General features: G+C 42.9%; 1 protein-coding gene across 2 annotated transcripts in view; it reads right to left on the minus strand.

The window, feature by feature from the left end:
* Positions 1-20,040, minus strand: part of LOC139420193 (laminin subunit alpha-1-like) — an 82,875-nt gene that overhangs the window by 30,832 nt on the left and 32,003 nt on the right. For both annotated transcript variants that reach the window (XM_071170013.1, XM_071170012.1), the window contains exons 10-24: positions 15,242-15,399; positions 14,785-14,925; positions 14,389-14,553; positions 13,597-13,698; positions 10,809-11,135; positions 10,076-10,186; positions 8,858-8,985; positions 8,385-8,471; positions 6,918-7,129; positions 5,608-5,714; positions 4,324-4,504; positions 3,455-3,591; positions 3,049-3,282; positions 2,750-2,893; positions 721-900 (exon numbers count right to left, since the gene is read on the minus strand). In XM_071170013.1, coding sequence (XP_071026114.1) covers positions 721-900; positions 2,750-2,893; positions 3,049-3,282; positions 3,455-3,591; positions 4,324-4,504; positions 5,608-5,714; positions 6,918-7,129; positions 8,385-8,471; positions 8,858-8,985; positions 10,076-10,186; positions 10,809-11,135; positions 13,597-13,698; positions 14,389-14,553; positions 14,785-14,925; positions 15,242-15,399 — 2,414 coding nt within the window. The remainder of the gene's footprint in view (positions 1-720; positions 901-2,749; positions 2,894-3,048; positions 3,283-3,454; positions 3,592-4,323; positions 4,505-5,607; positions 5,715-6,917; positions 7,130-8,384; positions 8,472-8,857; positions 8,986-10,075; positions 10,187-10,808; positions 11,136-13,596; positions 13,699-14,388; positions 14,554-14,784; positions 14,926-15,241; positions 15,400-20,040) is intronic.

Here is a 20,040-nt window from a genome sequence, read left to right on the forward strand (position 1 = left end):
TCGTAGTTTGGAGACTTTCTGACCCCAAAACCCAACTAACGTCTGCAATTCGCCAGCTGTGATCCTTGGATATGTTTTGTCCATTGGAACCATCCTCCTCACTGTGCGTGGTGTCAATATAGACACACGTTCTCTTCCCGGGCTGATTGTTAACATCTCCAGTTGCTTTACACTTCATTATTGCCCTGATAGTGGAATTGGGCATTTTCAACCGTTGAGCTATTTTCTTGAGGCCATTTCCTGATTTGTGCGTCTCAACAACCTTTTGTCGCACATCATTACTGCATTCTCGGGTCTTTCCCATAGTGATGGATGATTATGGGAACTTGGTCTGTGTGTCACCTCATATTTATACCCCAGTGAAACAGGAAGTCATGGCTTACCACTTAAGTGTTCCTAATCACTCAGGTGAACTTAAAAATGTAACATATGAATGGGAATATACGTCAGTTAGATTTTACTCGTGAGAATTTCTAGCTGTGCCAATAATTGTGGCACACATGTTTCGGAGAAAAATATTTATTTCACTTTTTCCCCCAATCATTTTACTTAAATGAAACGTTCGATATTTGTGAATATTTTGAATGAAAGAGCAACAGGATAAACAGAAAATACATTTTCTTCACAGCACATTTTGCTTATATTTATCAAGGGTGCCAATATTAGTGGAGGGCACTGTAGTCACTTCATGAGGTAACAGTGATGTGAGGTGTAGTGCACCTTGTTTCCCTGGTAGTGTTTAGGCAGCCTCCAGTAGTAGGGTCCAGCCAGGCTGAGGGTCTCTATGTCCCTAGTGTCTAGCAGCATGTCTGGGTTCTGGTAGTATACCCCCACTACACTGCCCTGGAGGTCACTCTGACTGACCACACGCAGCAGCTCTGGGTCAGAACCCAGTGTGATCTGTATGCAGATAGGTACACACAAACACATGAGTACGTGCATAGACAAACACACACACACACACACACGAGTATGTGCACACACACACACACACACACACACACACACACACACACACACACACACACACACACACACACACACACACACACACACACACACACACACACACACACACACACACACACACACAGATGCAGACATATTTGCTTCTCCTACTGTCCTCCGTCAGGTGATGAGGTCTACAGCACAGGAGGTTGATGGAATGGTATCAAATACATCCAACATGGTTTCTATGTGTTCAATGCCATTCCATTCGCTCCGTTCCATCCATTGTTATGAGCCAACCTCCCCTCAGCAGCCTCCACTGATTTACAGCCAGCTCAGCTGTGCCATCTCTTATCACTAATTATGACCAGGAAATAGATTACCCGGCTAGCTACATCTGTGGTCTTTCAGGGGGGGGGGGGCTACACAGGGCACGTGTGTCCTTGCACCGTACGTGGCATCACTAAGTGGCCGCCGCCACAACAGATGGGCATCCTATTGGGTATCTTTCTAGGCATTTCATTTCCTCTCTATTGTGTCCAATTAAAATTAAGCTAATTAGGAGCATTGAGCGAGTCATGAGGATACAGATATTGTTCTTCATCCAGACAGATGAGATAGTATTCAGCTGGAGAATTATCATTTTGATTTATTTAACTAGGCAAGTCAGTTAAGAACAAATTCTTATTTACAATGACAGCCTAGGAACAGTGGGTTAACTGCCTTGTTCAGGGGCAGAACGACAGATTTTTACCTTGTCAGCTCGGGGATTTGTTCTAGCAACCTTTCGGTTACTGGCACCAACGCTCTAATCACAAGGCTACCTGCCGCCCCTGAGCCAAATCATCGTCTGGTTACACCTGACCAAATAGCTTTGAACTCAGAAATAGATGATATCTTCCTGGTAATAACGCATTTTCCAGAAAAACTCCAGGCTCTAAGCACGATCCACTGTTAGATTTGATATGCAGGTTGTTCCTTGGCTAACAAGGTTATAAACAAGACAGAGAAAATGATTCTGAGATAAACCAGACAAATAGAAGCCAAGTTATGATACAGTATTGTTGTATAAAGAATATAAGAGTATCACTAAACATAGGTATTGCAATCCCAGACAGCGACTAGAAAGAATAAAACGTATTTTGTTTCAAAAAAATGTGCCATCATTTCATATAGACGTGGTGGAATGAAGCCCCCTCAACACCTTCAGACAATGTCAGACAGTTTCTCAATCCTGTTAGCATAGCCACCCATCTGAAGAGGAAGCAGATGGGCGGGACTAAAACAGGAAACCAGGGTAATATTCAGTAGCAGGCACACGTTTTAAAACGTTTCGGATAATGGAAAATAAAAATCCAGAGGGTTCAACGTTATAAAACATTCAGGTGGAAAATGCATTGTGCCAAACAGACATATTCATCTGTCAGGGCAAATTGTGTAGAGTGATCGCTCCCCACTGGGTAAAAAACTGGTTGAATCAACATTGTTCCTGCATTATTTCAACCCAAAAAATCGATGTGATGCCGTTGAATCAACATGGAAAACTGATTAGATTTGCAAATAGTCATCAACGTCAGGGCATGTCCTATTTTTCACCCAAATCTTAACCTAAATTTAATGACATGGTTATGTTTTTGTTGATTTCACGTTGAATTCACATTAGTTGAAAACTCAACCAAACTAGACGTTGAACTGACCAGTGGGTCTATTCAGCACATTTCTATCGTCAGCGTTCTGAATGTTTCAACTCACTGAACAGACCCCAGGATGATGAGGGTTTGGATAAGTGGATTGTACTCACCGGCACCCGGACCATCCCACCCAGCTCCTCACAGTCTGAGGAGACCCCGAAACAGAAGCAGGGGCTGCAGCCGGCCGGGTTAGAAACAGATAGGCCCAAGGTTCCCTTCTTACACTCATCACAGCCACCTCCACCCACATTGTCCTGGAAACCAGAGACCAATTAATTAAAATAGACAACATACTTAGTACGGACACAATAAAACACAACACTATCAAAGGCCATAACGGATATGATATTCCATCATATGAACGATTACTGTTTGTTCACTCAACTAATTTCACCAACAGTTGAAGTACCTTGCACACACAGTTCCCTGGGGCCTCACAGCTGCACACGCCCAGTGCCTCATCACAGAACTCCTCTCTGGTGCCGTTGATGTTGCAGTTGCACACCGTGCATTCTGGGTAGCCCCTGTAGCCCATGGCACAGCGGTCACAGTTCTGCCCAGCGAAATCAGAGCGGCACTGGCACTGCCCGTTGGTGATGCCACACTGGGTGGCATAGCTGCCCATCTCACTGCAGTTACATGACTAGGAACAAAGGGGCAAAGATGAGCTTTAATAAACACCTTTTATGTTATATGAATTAGCTTGTTACAGTTATAATTTATGAAGCATCTATGTAGGCATTAAACAGGTATATGTAGGGCTATGTAGACCTTATAAAGGCTTCTACATTTCCAGTTGGAGAGGTAGGTTTTACCTTACAGCCTGTCACAGTGTCGTGACCCCAGTGACCTTCCTCACACAGATCACACTTCTCTCCTCTGGTGTGGGGAGGACAGATACACTCGCCTGTCGTCACGTTACAGTTGCCATGGGTGTGGCCACACTCACACTCTGATGGGGCGGGTAGAGAGAGAGATGGAGAGATGGAGAGAGAGATTGAGAGGGGGAACGAAAGTAAGAGAGAGATGGAGAGAGAGAGATGGCAAAAGAGAGAGAAAGAGAGAGATGGAGATGGAGAGAGAGATGGAGATGAAGATAGAGAGAAAGAGAGAGATGGAGAGACAGAGAAAGAGAGATGGAGATGAAGAGACAGAGAAAGAGAGAGATGGAGATGAAGAGAGAGAGAAAGAGAGATGGAGATGAAGAGAGAGATGGAGATGAAGAGACAGAGAAAGAGAGAGATGGAGATGGAGATGGAGAGAGATGGAGATGAAGAGACAGAGAAAGAAAGAGATGGAGATGGAGAGAGATGGAGAGACAGAGAAAGAGAGATGGAGATGAAGAGACAGAGAAAGAGAGAGATGGAGATGGAGAGAGATGGAGATGAAGAGAGAGAGAAAGAGAGAGATGGAGAGACAGAGAAAGAGAGATGGAGATGAAGAGACAGAGAAAGAGAGAGATGGAGATGAAGAGAGAGAAAGAGAGAGATGGAGATGAAGAGACAGAGAAAGAGAGAGATGGAGATGAAGAGAGAGCGAGAAAGAGAGAGATGGAGATGGAGAGAAAGAGAGAGCGAGAAAGAGAGAGGGTGGGTGGGTGGAGAGAGCATTATGGTCAGTTCAGATCAGAATGAAACTCCGATGTACATGTCTGGTAAAGTTTGGGTAATGCTTGTGGCCTTACGTGTACAGCCGCTGCCCTGGTAGTTAAAGTAACTGTGATGACAGCGGTCACACTTGTCCCCCGCCACCCCTGGGATGCATTGGCACCTCCCATCTTCCTCACAGGCCACGGACACAGATCCTGACTGGATACAGTCACATTCTCTGCACCCCTGTCCGCTGAGAAGACCGTGGAAGCCCACCTGGAAATCACAGACGAAAACACCAATTCTTAGTCAATTTCATCAACTAAGCAGCATAATTCTGAGAACACTCTTGATCTTTCATTCAAATGTTATTAAGCTGTAAAACATCAATACTAGTATATCCAGACATAAAATGTGCAAATTACTGTGAGTCTGTTTCCTTGATAGAGAGCATGTAGCCGGAGGCCAAGCGACGTTAGAAGCAACACTTCTACATGTCCAATGTCCAATGTCAATCAGGGGGTCTCACTGTCACCAAACATGAGCAGGCAGGAAGTACATCCTATCTCCTGTCACATTACTCATCTGTCTCCATCAGTCCTCTCTGTCAAAACGGTCAACTCTCAGTCCAAGTTGGACCCAATGGAGAACCAGACAGCCAGGCCTTGGGTCAGAATTTACCACAGCCAGAGCATCTGATTCTGGGATTGGAGAGAAACTGCTAACCCTCTTCCATCTCCATTTATCAATATCTATAGCCCCAATTGGAATGCAAAATTAATTCAACTTATTGAGAGAGAGAAGTCCAAGATTTCTCTACTGTTTTCTAAAGATAAGCATCTCTAGGTGTTTTAAATCCATGTGTTTTGGTTACAGTTGAACAGCCCCTGCCCAGCCAAAGAGCTCCCCTCCCCCCACCTTGAGCAAATAAGCCCCGCTACTGCCCTAAAAACAATCTACAAAATATGTCTCTGTCCCCCTCCTTCCCCTCCTCTCTCTAACAGGGAGGCGATAGATAAGCTGACCCTGTTAATGAATATATCCAAAACATTGGACTGCCTTCCGACCAGCTGGGCTCTATTGGAAGGCGGGTGTGGGAAGAAGGACACAGGAAGGAGATAAGCGGGAGACCTTGGACACCCACTGATAACTAAGCGTTCCAATGGACTGAGCTGGGTAAGGGTTAGTAACTTAGTATCTGCTTCCAAATTCCAAATACTCATTCCATGTAGAGGTGTGGGAGTGGAGAGTTGGGAGGAGTTACAGGGAAAATAGACTAGGAGGGTAGAAGGGACAGGCCACGTGACTCGACCATATAGCCAGAAAAACTCTTGGCCCTTTGGTGCGTGAGCACAGAGAATGCTATACAATCTACACACCTGACACTGGTCACACTTCTCTCCCACCACGTTGGGTTTGCAGGTACACTGTCCAGTGAGCAGGTCACACACTCCCGAGTACGACCCTTTTTCATGGCAACCACAAGCTACAAGCAGTGGAGAAATAGATAGTAAAACATACATGTCAATCACACCAGGACTCATGCTCTTTGTGTTGAAAAGAATACCGGTGAGGTGAGAGTTCACACAGTTCTCAAAGATCCATCATGATGATAGAATACTGTTTGTTTTTCATGTAGTATAAACAATATGCAGACATTTTAACAAGTTTAGTGAAATGAGGCTGAACGGGTTACGGTATGCAAGCCTTGCAGTATTGCGATGTTCCCCTAGATGTCACTCTATCCATTATAAAGAGCTATTCTACAGTTGTCTTTCATGAGAATGAAACACACACATCTGAAGTAAAATTGCACATCCATCATAATATTTTGGACCATGTTTGATGGCCAAATAAGTTCCATTCTAGATGATGACTGAATCCATCCACATATCTCCCTGTAAATACAACATTCCTATTGTCATAACATAAATGTATTATCAATGTTGTGGAACGCAGACATTGTCACAAAACCAGGTCTGGGAAGGAGAAGCCTGCAGTATTACCATACCCAAAGGCTAAGGGGATTATACAGCTTCATGTGATGGTTATAAGACTTCATAAGCTGTTCATAAGCTGCCCTGAGAGGCCAGGCCCCATCAAACAGGGATTTAGCCTGACCTTTGACATCACAATGCCTGGGGTAACATATCTGGGTCTGTATTCACAATGCGTCTCAGAAAGGGAGTGCTGATCTAGGATCAGTCTTACCTTTTAGATCATAATGAATGAGATTACATGGATAAAGTGGGACCTGATCCCAGATCAGCACTGCTACCCTGAAATGAATATGGTTCCTGACCCATAACAGACCATAACAGACATAACAGGGGGAAGCAGATGTTGGTCAAAGTTGAGATTTCATCTGTGGTAGGTTGGCCACGTCCTTCACTCAGCATTCCTCTGACTTGCTAACTGCTACTCAGAAACGTGCAAAAGTGTCTATTTCCTGTCTATTCTCACTGTGTCATTCTGTGATGTAGTTCAGTACATATCATAGACTACAGTTAGATAGATGCTGGTATCTCTGTTAACTAGTATGTTCAGTACATGGTGGCAAGGGATGTTGCTTGTTGTGTAAATATAACTTTGTGGGGATCTGTGGAAGAATCCACTAAAAGGACAATAATCATTCTCATCATCCTCCTCCTCTTCATCATCTTCCTCATCACCACCATGGCTCTCGTACCCTGGCAGTTCTTGGCGGTGATGGCGTCACCGTAGTAGCCGTCCTCACACCTCTCACACTGGTCTCCGCTGGTGTGGCTGTGACACTTCAGACACATACCGCTGCTGGTGTCACAGTGGCCCGGCTCCCAGGGGTCCACGTTACCGTTACACTCACACACCACACACTCCTGGCCTGCCACCGTCGGGTCGCCGTGGTAACCGTTAGCACACCTGGAGATGTTCAAGTTAGAAGATGAACAAATAATACAATAAACTATTAGTTAAATGGTTGAGACTAGTATTGTACTTGAGTTTCACATATCATTTCCCCATGTAAACTGTTATTAAGTACAGTACCAGTCAAAAGTTTGGACACATCTACTTACTTATTTTTTACTATTTTCTACATTGCAAAATAATCGTGAAGACATCAAAACTATGAAATAACACATGGAATCATGTTGTAAACAAAAAAGTGTTCAACAAATCAAAATATATTTCATATTTGAGATTCTTTAAAGTAGCCACCCTTTGCCTTGATGACAGCTTTGCACACTCTTGGCATTCTCTCAACCAGCTTCACTTGGAATGCTTTTCCAAAAGTCTTGAAGGAATTCCCACATATGCTGAGCACTTGTTGGCTGCTTTTCCTTCACTCTGCGGTCCAACTCATCCCAAACTATCTCAAATGTTTTTTAATGCCTTTAAGGGGGTGGCAGGGCTCCATGGCTGGGTAGGGAGCACCCCCCACCCAGGCCAAGTCAATAGGGGGTGCCCCTGGTCATATTGGGTTGAGGTCGGGTGATTTCTTGGCCAAAGCAAGTCTCTTCTTCTTATTGGTGTCCTTTAGTAGTGGTTTCTTTGCAGCAATTCGACCATGAAGGCCTGATTCACGCAGTCTCCTCTGAACAGTTGATGTTGAGATGTGTCTGTTACTTGAACTCTGTGAAGCATTTATTTGAGCACTGAGTGGCCCAGCCAGAGCACTGACTTGAACCCGATCTAACATCTCTGGAGAGACCTGAAAATAGCTGTGCAGCGACATTCCCCTTCCAACCTGACAGAGATTGAGAGGATCTGCAGAGAAGAATGGGAGAAACTCCCCAAATACAGGTGTGCCAAGCTTGTAGCGTCATACCCAAGAAGACTCAAGGCTGTAATCGCTGCCAAAGGGGCTTCAACAAAGTACTGAGTAAAGGGTCTGAATACTGATGTAAATGTGATATTTTCTTATACATTTGTAAAAATGTTTAAAAACCAGTTTTTGCTTCGTTGTTATGGGGTATTGTGTGTAGATTGATGAATAAAATAAAATAAAATTTAAACAAATGTAAAATGAGTCTGTCATGTAACAAAATATGGAAAAAGTCAAGGGGTCTGAATACCTTCCGAATACACCGTGTAACTGTTTATATAGTAGAGGTTAAAGAAGTGAAGACAAGGTCAAACTGAGAATGTACGGTTAAATAACCTTTAGTCAACATACCTCTCACACTTAGTCCCAGTGTAGCCCTGCTGACACCGGTCACATGTCACCTGCCCAGGGCCCTCCAGGAGACAGGTGGGGCTGAAACTGAAGAAGACAACAGGAGCGTGAGCAGGGAGGACTGTAATGATGACATCACATTATCTGGTAAGAGTTTTCTATTTCTAGGGCTTTAAGCATTTCATATTGTCTGAGTGGAGATCTCACCCCCTCCCACCCCTTCTAACATTGAGAAACACCAGCACTAATTTTATGCTTGGTATCAGATCACACAACAGCTAACCTGACTTTCATTAAAAAAAAGCAATACAGTACCTGGTACAGTTGAAACATTCTGTTTTGACATGAAACCTACAACAACCATTATCATCCAGACTCTTCACCACCCAGTGTTCACACATATGTGACCCATCTATCGCCATGGAGAGGGATTGTACAATCTGAATGAATGGCATGTTGGCACAGTCGCTCACTTGTTCGTTGCCACTGTCAGCGGGCAAGCGCATCTCTGGCAGTCCTCCGGGGTGCCCTCAGAGGGGTTGCCATAGTAACCGTGGAGGCATTGGTCACAGTGGGGCCCAGTGGTATTGTGAGTACAGTCCTGGGGAAAGATTTAAGACGACAGTGCCCGATAAAACATATTTCTGGTCTGACACACATGCCCTTACGCTGCCATAGACACACCATAGCAACCAACTTTCTTGAGATGTCTCAACATCCACTGTTAATGGGATAGTTAACATAGCAGTGGACGTTTTAGAGATGTCTCAACATCCACTGTTAATGGGATAGTTAACATAGCAGTGGACGTTTTAGATTATTTCCCATGCTAAACCTGACCACTAAACCTAGCCGCTAAACCTGACCACTAAACCTGACCACTAAACCTAACCACTAAACCTAACCGCTAAACCTAAGCGCTAAACCTAACCACTAAACCTAACCACTAAACCTAACCACTTAACCCAACCACTAAACCTAACCACTAAACCTAACCACATCAATGTGAAGCATTTTCACTACTGCAATTGAATGTAGTAGCGTTAGCATGTCTTTTGATTGACATAGAATATTGACAGAACGGATGCCTGGCAGTAGCCATTGGATAATCACTGCCATTTAAACGCCTAACACAGCATTAACTTGTCATCCAATAATGCAAGGAATTCAGTTGAAACACAGTCCAAAGTGGCACCCTATTCTCTATAATTTAGTGCACTACATAGGGGATAGGATATGGCTCTAGCCAAAAGTAGTGCACTATATAGTAGTGCACTACCTGACTTGCCTAGTTAAATAAAGGTCAATAACGTTTTTTTTTTTTTAAAAAGCAATAGGATGCCATTTCAGATGCTGCATAGAAGAGTGATTCATCATATGACTGTCAACAAACACAGCTCAAGCCAGGAAGCTTCCTACTGGGGGTTTGCTCATTGGTGTGCTGTAGCCTCTAACTGCAAAGTGAAGCTCTGACTGGTTCAGAGGTTATCTAGTGCAGATGTTAGGATCAGATAAACAGCTAGATGAGACCACGTCCTTATTTTACACAGATAATGGTGGAAGAAGTTGAGATCACGCTTCGAGTCAACAAACAAGCCATAGCTGTACACGTATGGGATATCTATGTGTCATATATCTATGTCTATGCCCCCCGCTGTCGAAACATGACACGCTGCAGATAGAGGACTCACCAGACACACTCTGTTGATGTCACATTCCGTAGCATGGTTGTTACACTCACACTGGAGACAGTTGCCTCCGAACAGGATCCCCCCGAGGCGATAGAACCCAGATGAACAGGACTACAAACACAGAGAGAACAACAATAACATAATTTAGCGGTCTCTTTTATCCAAAGTCACATACAGTAAACACAGGTATTCAGATTGTGTGGCTCATATGACATGATATAATCCAGACAGAGGAGGCTGGTGGGTGGGACTATAGGAGGGCGGGCTCACTGTATTGGCTGGAATGGAATAATTGGAACAGAGTCAAACCTGGTTTCCATATGTTTGATGTGTTTGATACCGTTTCATTCATTCCATTCCAGCCATTAACAATGAGCCCGTCCTCCTATAGCTCCTCCCACCAGCCTCCTCTGAATCCATACACACAGTACTACAAACACAAAGACAACTATAACATGATCATTTAGCAGTTGTGTTTACCTGAAGTGACACATAGTAAACACGTATTCAAAAATATGTGGGTTATGTGGGAATTGAACCCGCAACATTGTTGCTAACACCATGCTCTTGTTCTACCACCATGCTCTTCTTCTAACTAACCAAGCCAACTGAAAAACATAATGAACTTTGCTTTTACAATGGACACAGCTCAAATCATTAACAAACTAGACTAGGCACCCTACAGTAGTAAACAGTATCAATCTGGCCACCGTCACATGACCTAGGTTTTTACCTCACAGGATGTGCCAGAGTAGCCCAAGGGACACTCACACTGCTCCACGTCCCGGGCCTGGACTGTGTTAGTAGAATTGATGTCTACCATGTCCAGAGATACAGTGCTCAATCTGAGTTCCCCCTCTGCACTGGCATTGAGGTGACCTCTGATCCTCAGCCCGGCCACGTCGGCCAGTGCAGTCATCAGTTCGTCCCTGTCCACCCTCTGACCTGTGTGCAGATCTACGAAGCCCTGTGGCAAGAGCTCCACAGAAACATGCTGCTCGCGCAGGGGCGTCAACACGAGCTGCATGGGGGGCATCTGACGCAGGGTCCTCCCATTACCCTGGTGGCACATCCAAACAAGGTAGTTAGCAACACATTTTGATTGACAATGATGACCTGATGTACAGTGGGGCAAAAAAGTATTTAGTCAGCCACCAATTGTGCAAGTTCTCCCACTTAAAAAGATGAGAGAGGCCTGTAATTTTCATCATAGGTACACTTCAACTATGACAGACAAAATGTGGAAAAAAAGTCCAGAAAATCACATTGTAGGATTTTTAATGAATGGTCACCTACAAACAAGCAAGATTTCTGGCTCTCACAGACCTTTAACTTCTTCTTTAAGAGGCTCCTCTGTCCTCCACTCGTTACCTGTATTAATGGCACCTGTTTGAACTTGTTATCAGTATAAAAGACACCTGTCCACAACCTCAAACAGTCACACCCCAAACTCTACTATGGCCAAGACCAAATAGCTGTCAAAGGACACCAGAAACAAAATTGTAGACCTGCACCAGGCTGGGAAGACTGAATCTGCAATAGGTAAGCAGCTTGGTTTGAAGAAATCAACTGTGGGAGCAATTATTAGGAAATGGAAGACATACAAGACCACTGATAATCTCCCTCGATCTGGGGCTCCACGCAAGATCTCACCCCGTGGGGTCAAAATGATCACAAGAACGGTGAGCAAAAATCCCAGAACCACACGGGGGGACCTAGTGAATGACCTGCAGAAAGCTGGGACCAAAGTAACAAAGCCTACCATCAGTAACACACTACGCCGCCAGGGACGCCGCCAGGGACTGCAGTGCCAGACGTGTCCTCCTGCTTAAGCCAGTACATGTCCAGGCCCATCTGAAGTTTGCTAGAGAGCATTTGGATGATCCAGAAGAAGATTGGGAGAATGTCATATGGTCAGATGAAACCAAAATATAACTTTTTGGTAAAAACTCAACTCGTTGTGTTTGGAGGACAAAGAATGCTGAGTTGCATCCACATAACACCATACCTACTGTGAAGCATGGGGGTGGAAACATCATGTTTTGGTGCTGTTTTTCTGCAAAGGGACCAGGACGACTGATTCGTGTAAAGGAAAGAATGAATGGGGCCATGTATCGTGAGATTTTGAGTGAAAACCTTCCATCAGCAAGGGCATTGAAGATGAAACGTGGCTGGGTCTTTCAGTATGACAATGATCCCAAACACACCGCCCAGGCAACGAAGGAGTGGCTTCGTAAGAAGCATTTCAAGGTCCTGGAATGGCCTAGCCAGTCTCCAGATCTCAACCCCATAGAAAATCTTTGGAGGGAGTTGAAAGTCCGTGTTGCCCAGCAACATCCCCAAAACATCACTGCTCTAGAGGAAATCTGCATGGAGGAATGGGCCAAAATACCAGCAACAGTGTGTGAAAACCTTGTGAAGACTTACAGAAAACGTTTGACCTCTGTCATTGCCAACAAAGCGTATATAACAAAGTATTGAGATAAACTTTTGTTATTGACCAAATACTTATTTTCCACCATAATTTGCAAATAAATTCATAAAATATCCTACAATGTGATTTTCTTGATTTTTTTTCTCGTTTTGTCTGTCATAGTTGAAGTGTACCTGTGATGAAAATTACAGGCCTCTCTCATCTTTTTAAGTGGGAGAACTTGCCCAATTGGTGGCTGACTAAATACTTTTTTGCCCCACTGTAGGTTCAGGGGTTGGTGTACTCAACCCTTAAGAATAGTTATACATTTAGGCCGGGATGATTCTGCAATCATCTATATGACTCCTTCAGGTCTGCAATCATCTATATGACTCCTTCAGGTCTGCAATCATCTATATGACTCCTTCAGTTCTGCAATCATCTATATGACTCCTTCAGGTCTGCAAACATCTATATGACTCCTTCAGGTCTGCAATCACTGAAGGGCTAGGGGCTAGTGGTTTCTTATAAATTACCCACTGGGAAAAAACTGGTTGAATCAACGTTGTTTCCACGTCACTTCAACAACAAAAATAATGTATGTGATGACACTGAATTTCAGTTGGACCTTGTGGGCAATTGACCAATAAAGAGATCTGATCTTATCATTTTCAACCTGGCTATGGTGTTAGCGGTATGGAAGTGCAATGGAAAGCAAGACTAACTAAAACCATCCCAATGGGCACAGACGTCCAATATTTAGTTAGCCCAATATCTATTAGTCCAATATTTAGTTAGCCCAATATCTATTAGCCCAATATTTAGTTAGCCCAATATCTATTAGCCCAATATTTAGTTAGCCCAATATCTATTAGCCCAATATTTAGTTAGCCCAATATCTATTAGCCCAATATTTAGTTAGCACAATATCTATTAGCCCAATATTTAGTTAGCCCAATATTTAGTTAGCCCAATATCTATTAGCCCAATATTTAGTTAGCCCAATATCTATTAGCCCAATATTTAGTTAGCCCAATATCTATTAGCCCAATATCTGTTAGCCCAATATCTATTAGCCCAATATTTTGTTAGCCCAATAGTAGATTACCTCGATAATCAAATCAAACTGTGACGGCAGAGACCTGTCCACGTTGTCCACTGAAACATCATATGCCACGCTGTAGCTCAAAAACCCTCCGTACGATGTCAGCTTCACATAGCAATGACAAAAGGGAACAGAGAACATTGGAAAAAGTGTTACACTCAAGAAAACAGTACTTACAGCCAATATGCAATAGTGGAAATTCGTCACACTAAATATTGCCATGAAATCTGTCCCTTCAGGATAAACACTGCCCCTATCTTTATCTCTCCCTCCCACCCGATATTAAGGACATGCCATAGATAATGACTCATTTTAATGAATTAATTAACTGTAATCACCCGAGGGACTAAGGGGTAGCAAACATATTAGACAGGCTTCTAATGAGTGGAACATCATTAACTCAGGGATGAATAAAGTGCCTGGCCCTGCTTGACTATAATTACAGGGCACCCTGTGTTAACACACAGTGGGAGGATAGAACAGGATGAGTGGAAATCTAATCGTTTCAGGGAGAGAGAGAGAGACAAAAATACAGTAGCAAGAGAAAGAGAGGCAGAGAGAGAGGGGGGAGAGAGAGAGAAAGATAGAGAATGAATGAAAGAGAGAAATACAAGAGAGAGAGAGAGAAAGAAAGAGAGAGAGGTGATTGTAAAATCTATTTGTTTGAAGCTAATACATGCAGGTCATTAGCTATCTGAACAGCAAAATGAGAGAGCTAATGCTAACGACACTGGAGCATTGAGCTGAAAAGGAATAGGGGACTCCATAGGTACAGTATATGCTAACGAAACGTACCCTTTTCCCCAGGAAGGACTCTGGGGCGGCCCATGTAGAAACAAAACGGTACGATTGGATCATGGTGATGTTTGGGATGATGAGGTTGTTGTCTTCATCTATGAGGGGTGCCGTGTAGACAGAGACGCTTTCAGAGGTAAGGAGCCATCCATTGGACTGCACAGTCTGTGGGGCCAGGAGAATTCTTTGTTCTATAAACTCGCCATGACAACATCACAGGCCGATCCAATATACTGGTTATATGTTATTGAGTTCTACAGTATCAAATATTTTAAAGGCTCCCACCAAATCTATGCTGAACTGTTGGAGTTGTTTGCTGCATCATTTGTATATTCCTGTGTAAAGGAACATTTCACAATGAGGATGTATTTGGATGTGGGTGTGGCTGTATGTTACCTGAGACATAGACCAGGGTGAGCTCTCACACACATCAGACACACCAAAGCAGAAACACTCTGTGCAGCCCTCTGGGTCACTGCCCTCCAGGTTGAAGAAACCCTGCTTACACAGGTCACAGTCGGCCCCCATCACGTTCTCCTGCAACAGAGACACAGTGGAGGTTAGGGTGTTTGGTTTTATAGGAACATTATGGGTAATCATCACACACACACACACACACACACACACACACACACACACACACACACACACACACACACACACACACACACACACACACACACACACACACACACACACACACACACACACACACACACACACACACACACACAACCCCACACCTGACCCCTACACACACACACACACATATATACACACAAACACACACACATTCCAAATTAGCCACTTTAACAGCACAGTTAACCCATAGCGCCGTGTTCCCCAGTGTTACCTTGCAGATGCACTCTGTGCAGGGGTCGATGTTGAGGCTGCCCTCCAGACTGCACTCACAGTGTGAACACAGGGGGAAGTCCCTGTAGCCAAAGGCACAGCGGTCACAGCGCTCGCCCGCAAAGCCCTCCATACACAGACACTGGCCTGGGTTCAGACCTACACAGCACAGTCAAGACGGGACAGTATAGTTAACAAAGATAGTATAGCCTATAGAATAGCATAGCCTATAGAATAGTAAAGCCTATATAATAGCATAGCCTATAGAATAGTATAGCCTATATAATAGTATAGCCTATATAATAGTATAGCCTATATAATAGTATAGCCTATAGAATAGTATAGCCTATATAATAGTATAGCCTATAGAATAGTATAGTATAGTCTGGACCCTCTCTTTCTAAAATGATCCGCCGCCATTCTTGCAACCCCTATTACCAGTCTGTTCAACCCTCGTAAAACGGTCTACTCTATCGATCCTCGAATTCGGCGATGTCATTTACAAAATAGCCTCCAACACTCTACTCAGCAAACTGGATGCAGTCTATCACATATACCACCCACCACTGCAACATGTATGCTCTCGTCGCCAGACCCACTGGCTCCAGGTCATCTATAAGTCAATGCTAGGTAAAGCTCCGCCTTATCTCAGCTCACTGGTCACGATAACAACACCCCAGCACTCCAGCAGGGATATCTCACTGGTCATCCCCAAAGCCAACACCTCCTTTGGCCGCCTTTCCTTCCAGTTCTCTGCTGCCAATGACTGGAACGAATTGCAAAAACCGCTGAAGTTGGAGACTTACATCTCCCTCGCTAACTTTAAACATCAACTATCTGAGCAGCTAACCGATCGCTGCAGCTGTACACAGCCCATCTGTAAATAGCCCATCCAATCTACCTACCTCATCCCCATATTGTTTTTTATAGATTTTTTGCTCTTTTGCACACCAGTATTTCTACTTGCACATCATCATCTGCACATCTATCACTCCAGTGTTAATTTGCTAAATTGTAATTGCTTTGCTACTATGGCCTATGTATTGCCTTACCTCCTCACGCCATTTGCACACACTGTATAGTATAGCCAATAGAATAGTATAGCCTATATAATAGCCTACAGCATAGCCTATAGTAAAGTATAGCCTATAGAATAGCCTATAGTCTATAGAATAGCCTATAGTATAGTATATCCTACAGTATAGTATAGCCTATAGAATAGCCTATAGTATAGTACATCCTACAGTATAGTATAGCCTATAGTATAGTAAAGCCTATAGTAATGTATAGCCTATAGTTTAGCATAACCTATAGTAATGTACAGCCTATAGTATAGCATAGCCTATAGTATAGCCTATAGAATAGAATAGCTTACAGAATAGCCTATAGTATAGCCTTCATAATAGTATAGTCTATACTGTAGTATAGCCTACAGAATAGCCTATATAATAGTATTGTCTATAGCCTATAGTATAGTATAGCCTATAGTATAGCCAATAGTATAGTATAGCCTATAGAATAGTATATCTTATAGTATAGAATAGCCCACAGAATAGACTATAGTATAGCCTATAGTATAGTATAGCCTATATAATAGTATAGCCTATAGTATAATATAGCCTATAGTATAGTATAGCCTATAGTATAATATAGCCTATAGTATAGTATAGTCTATAGTATAGTATAGCCTATAGAATTGTATAGCCTATAGTATAGTATAGCCTATAGTATAGTATAGTCTATAGTATAGAATAGCCTATAGTATAGCCTATAGCATAAAATCGTCTATAGAATAGTCTGTAGTATAGAATAGTCTATAGTATAGTATAGCCTATAGTATAGTATATAGTATAGTATAGCCTATAGTATAGCATAGTCTATAGTATAGAATAGTCTATAGTATAGCCTATAGCATAAAATAGTCTATAGTATAGAATTGTCTGTAGTATAGAATAGTCTACAGTATAGTATAGCCTATAGTATAGTATAGTCTATAGTATAGAATAGCTATAGTATAGTATAGTCTATAGTATAGTATAGTCTATAGTATAGAATAGTCTACAGTATAGTATAGCCTATAGTATAGAATAGTCTATAGTATAGAATAGTCTATAGTATAGCCTATAGTATAGTATAATATAGCCTATAGTATAGTATAGTCTAGGCTCTTACAGGACATGCGCTACATAGCCCTATAGTATAGTATAATATAGCCTATAGTATAGTATAGTCTAGGCTCTTACAGGACATGCGCTACATAGCCCTATAGTGTAGTATAGTCTAGGCTCTTACAGGACATGCGCTACATAGCGCTATAGTATAGTATAGTCTAGGCTCTTACAGGACATGCGCTACATAGCCCTATAGTGTAGTATAGTCTAGGCTCTTACAGGACATGCGCTACATAGCCCTATAGTATAGTATAGTCTAGGCTCTATACAGGACATGCGCTACATAGCCCTATAGTGTAGTATAGTCTAGGCTCTACATAGCCCTATAGTATAGGACATGCGCTACATAGCCCTATAGTATAGTATAGTCTAGGCTCTTACAGGACATGCGCTACATAGCCCTATAGTGTAATATAGCCTATAGTATAGTATAGTCTAGGCTCTTACAGGACATGCGCTACATAGCCCTATAGTGTAATATAGCCTATAGTATAGTATAGTCTAGGCTCTTACAGGACATGCGCTACATAGCCCTATAGTATAGTATAGTCTAGGCTCTTACAGGACATGCGCTACATAGCCCTATAGTATAGTATAGTCTAGGCTCTTACAGGACATGCGCTACATAGCCCTATAGTATAGTATAGGCTCTTATGCGCTACATAGCCCTATAGTGTAGTATAGTCTAGGCTCTTACAGGACATGCGCTACATAGCCCTATAGTATAGTATAATATAGCCTATAGTGTAGTATAGTCTAGGCTCTTACAGGACATGCGCTACATAGCCCTATAGTATAGTATAGTCTAGGCTCTTACAGGACATGCGCTACATAGCCCTATAGTATAGTATAATATAGCCTATAGTATAGAATAGTCTATAGTATAGAATAGTCTATAGTATAGCCTATAGTATAGTATAATATAGCCTATAGTATAGTATAGTCTAGGCTCTTACAGGACATGCGCTACATAGCCCTATAGTGTAGTATACATAGACATGCCTATAGCCCTATAGTGTAGTATAGTCTAGGCTCTTACAGGACATGCGCTACATAGCCCTATAGTATAGTATAGTCTAGGCTCTTACAGGACATGCGCTACATAGCCCTATAGTATAGTATAGTCTAGGCTCTTACAGGACATGCGCTACATAGCCCTATAGTGTAGTATAGTCTAGGCTCTTACAGGACATGCGCTACATAGCCCTATAGTATAGTATAGTCTAGGCTCTTACAGGACATGCGCTACATAGCCCTATAGTGTAGTATAGTCTAGGCTCTTACAGGACATGCGCTACATAGCCCTATAGTATAGTATAGTCTAGGCTCTTACAGGACATGCGCTACATAGCCCTATAGTGTAGTATAGTCTAGGCTCTTACAGGACATGCGCTACATAGCCCTATAGTATAGTATAGTCTAGGCTCTTACAGGACATGCGCTACATAGCCCTATAGTATAGTATAGTCTAGGCTCTTACAGGACATGCGCTACATAGCCCTATAGTATAGTATAGTCTAGGCTCTTACAGGACATGCGCTACATAGCCCTATAGTATAGTATAGACATGCGCTACATAGCCCTAGCTCTTACTCTTACAGGACATGCGCTACATAGCCCTATAGTATTACAGGACATGCGCTACATAGCCCTATAGTATACTCTTACAGGACATGCGCTACATAGCCCTATAGTATAGTATAGTCTAGGCTCTTACAGGACATGCGCTACATAGCCCTATACATGCGCTACATAGCCCTATAGTATAGTATAGTCTAGGCTCTTACAGGACATGCGCTACATAGCCCTATAGTATAGTATAGTCTAGGCTCTTACAGGACATGCGCTACATAGCCCTATAGTATAGTATAGTCTAGGCTCTTACAGGACATGCGCTACATAGCCCTATAGTATAGTATAGTCTAGGCTCTTACAGGACATGCGCTACATAGCCCTATAGTATAGTATAGTCTAGGCTCTTACAGGACATGCGCTACATAGCCCTATAGTATAGTATAGTCTAGGCTCTTACAGGACATGCGCTACATAGCCCTATAGTATAGTATAGTCTAGGCTCTTACAGGACATGCGCTACATAGCCCTATAGTATAGTATAGTCTAGGCTCTTACAGGACATGCGCTACATAGCCCTATAGCGCTACATAGCCCTATAGTATAGTCTAGGCTCTTACAGGACATGCGCTACATAGCCCTATAGTGTAGTATAGTCTAGGCTCTTACAGGACATGCGCTACATAGCCCTATAGTGTAGTATAGTCTAGGCTCTTACAGGACATGCGCTACATAGCCCTATAGTGTAATATAGCCTATAGTAAAGTATAGTCTAGGCTCTTACAGGACATGCGCTACATAGCCTTATAGTGTAATATAGCCTATAGTATAGTATAGTCTAGGCTCTTACAGGACATGCGCTACATAGCCCTATAGTATAGTATAGTCTAGGCTCTTACAGGACATGCGCTACATAGCCCTATAGTATAGTATAGTCTAGGCTCTTACAGGACATGCGCTACATAGCCCTATAGTGTAGTATAGTCTAGGCTCTTACAGGACATGCGCTACATAGCCCTAGTATAGTCTATGCGCTACATCTATAGTGTAGTATAGT

The sequence above is a fragment of the Oncorhynchus clarkii genome, chromosome 11 (genome assembly GCF_045791955.1).
Source record: "Oncorhynchus clarkii lewisi isolate Uvic-CL-2024 chromosome 11, UVic_Ocla_1.0, whole genome shotgun sequence".
Classification (NCBI taxonomy): domain Eukaryota; kingdom Metazoa; phylum Chordata; class Actinopteri; order Salmoniformes; family Salmonidae; genus Oncorhynchus; species Oncorhynchus clarkii.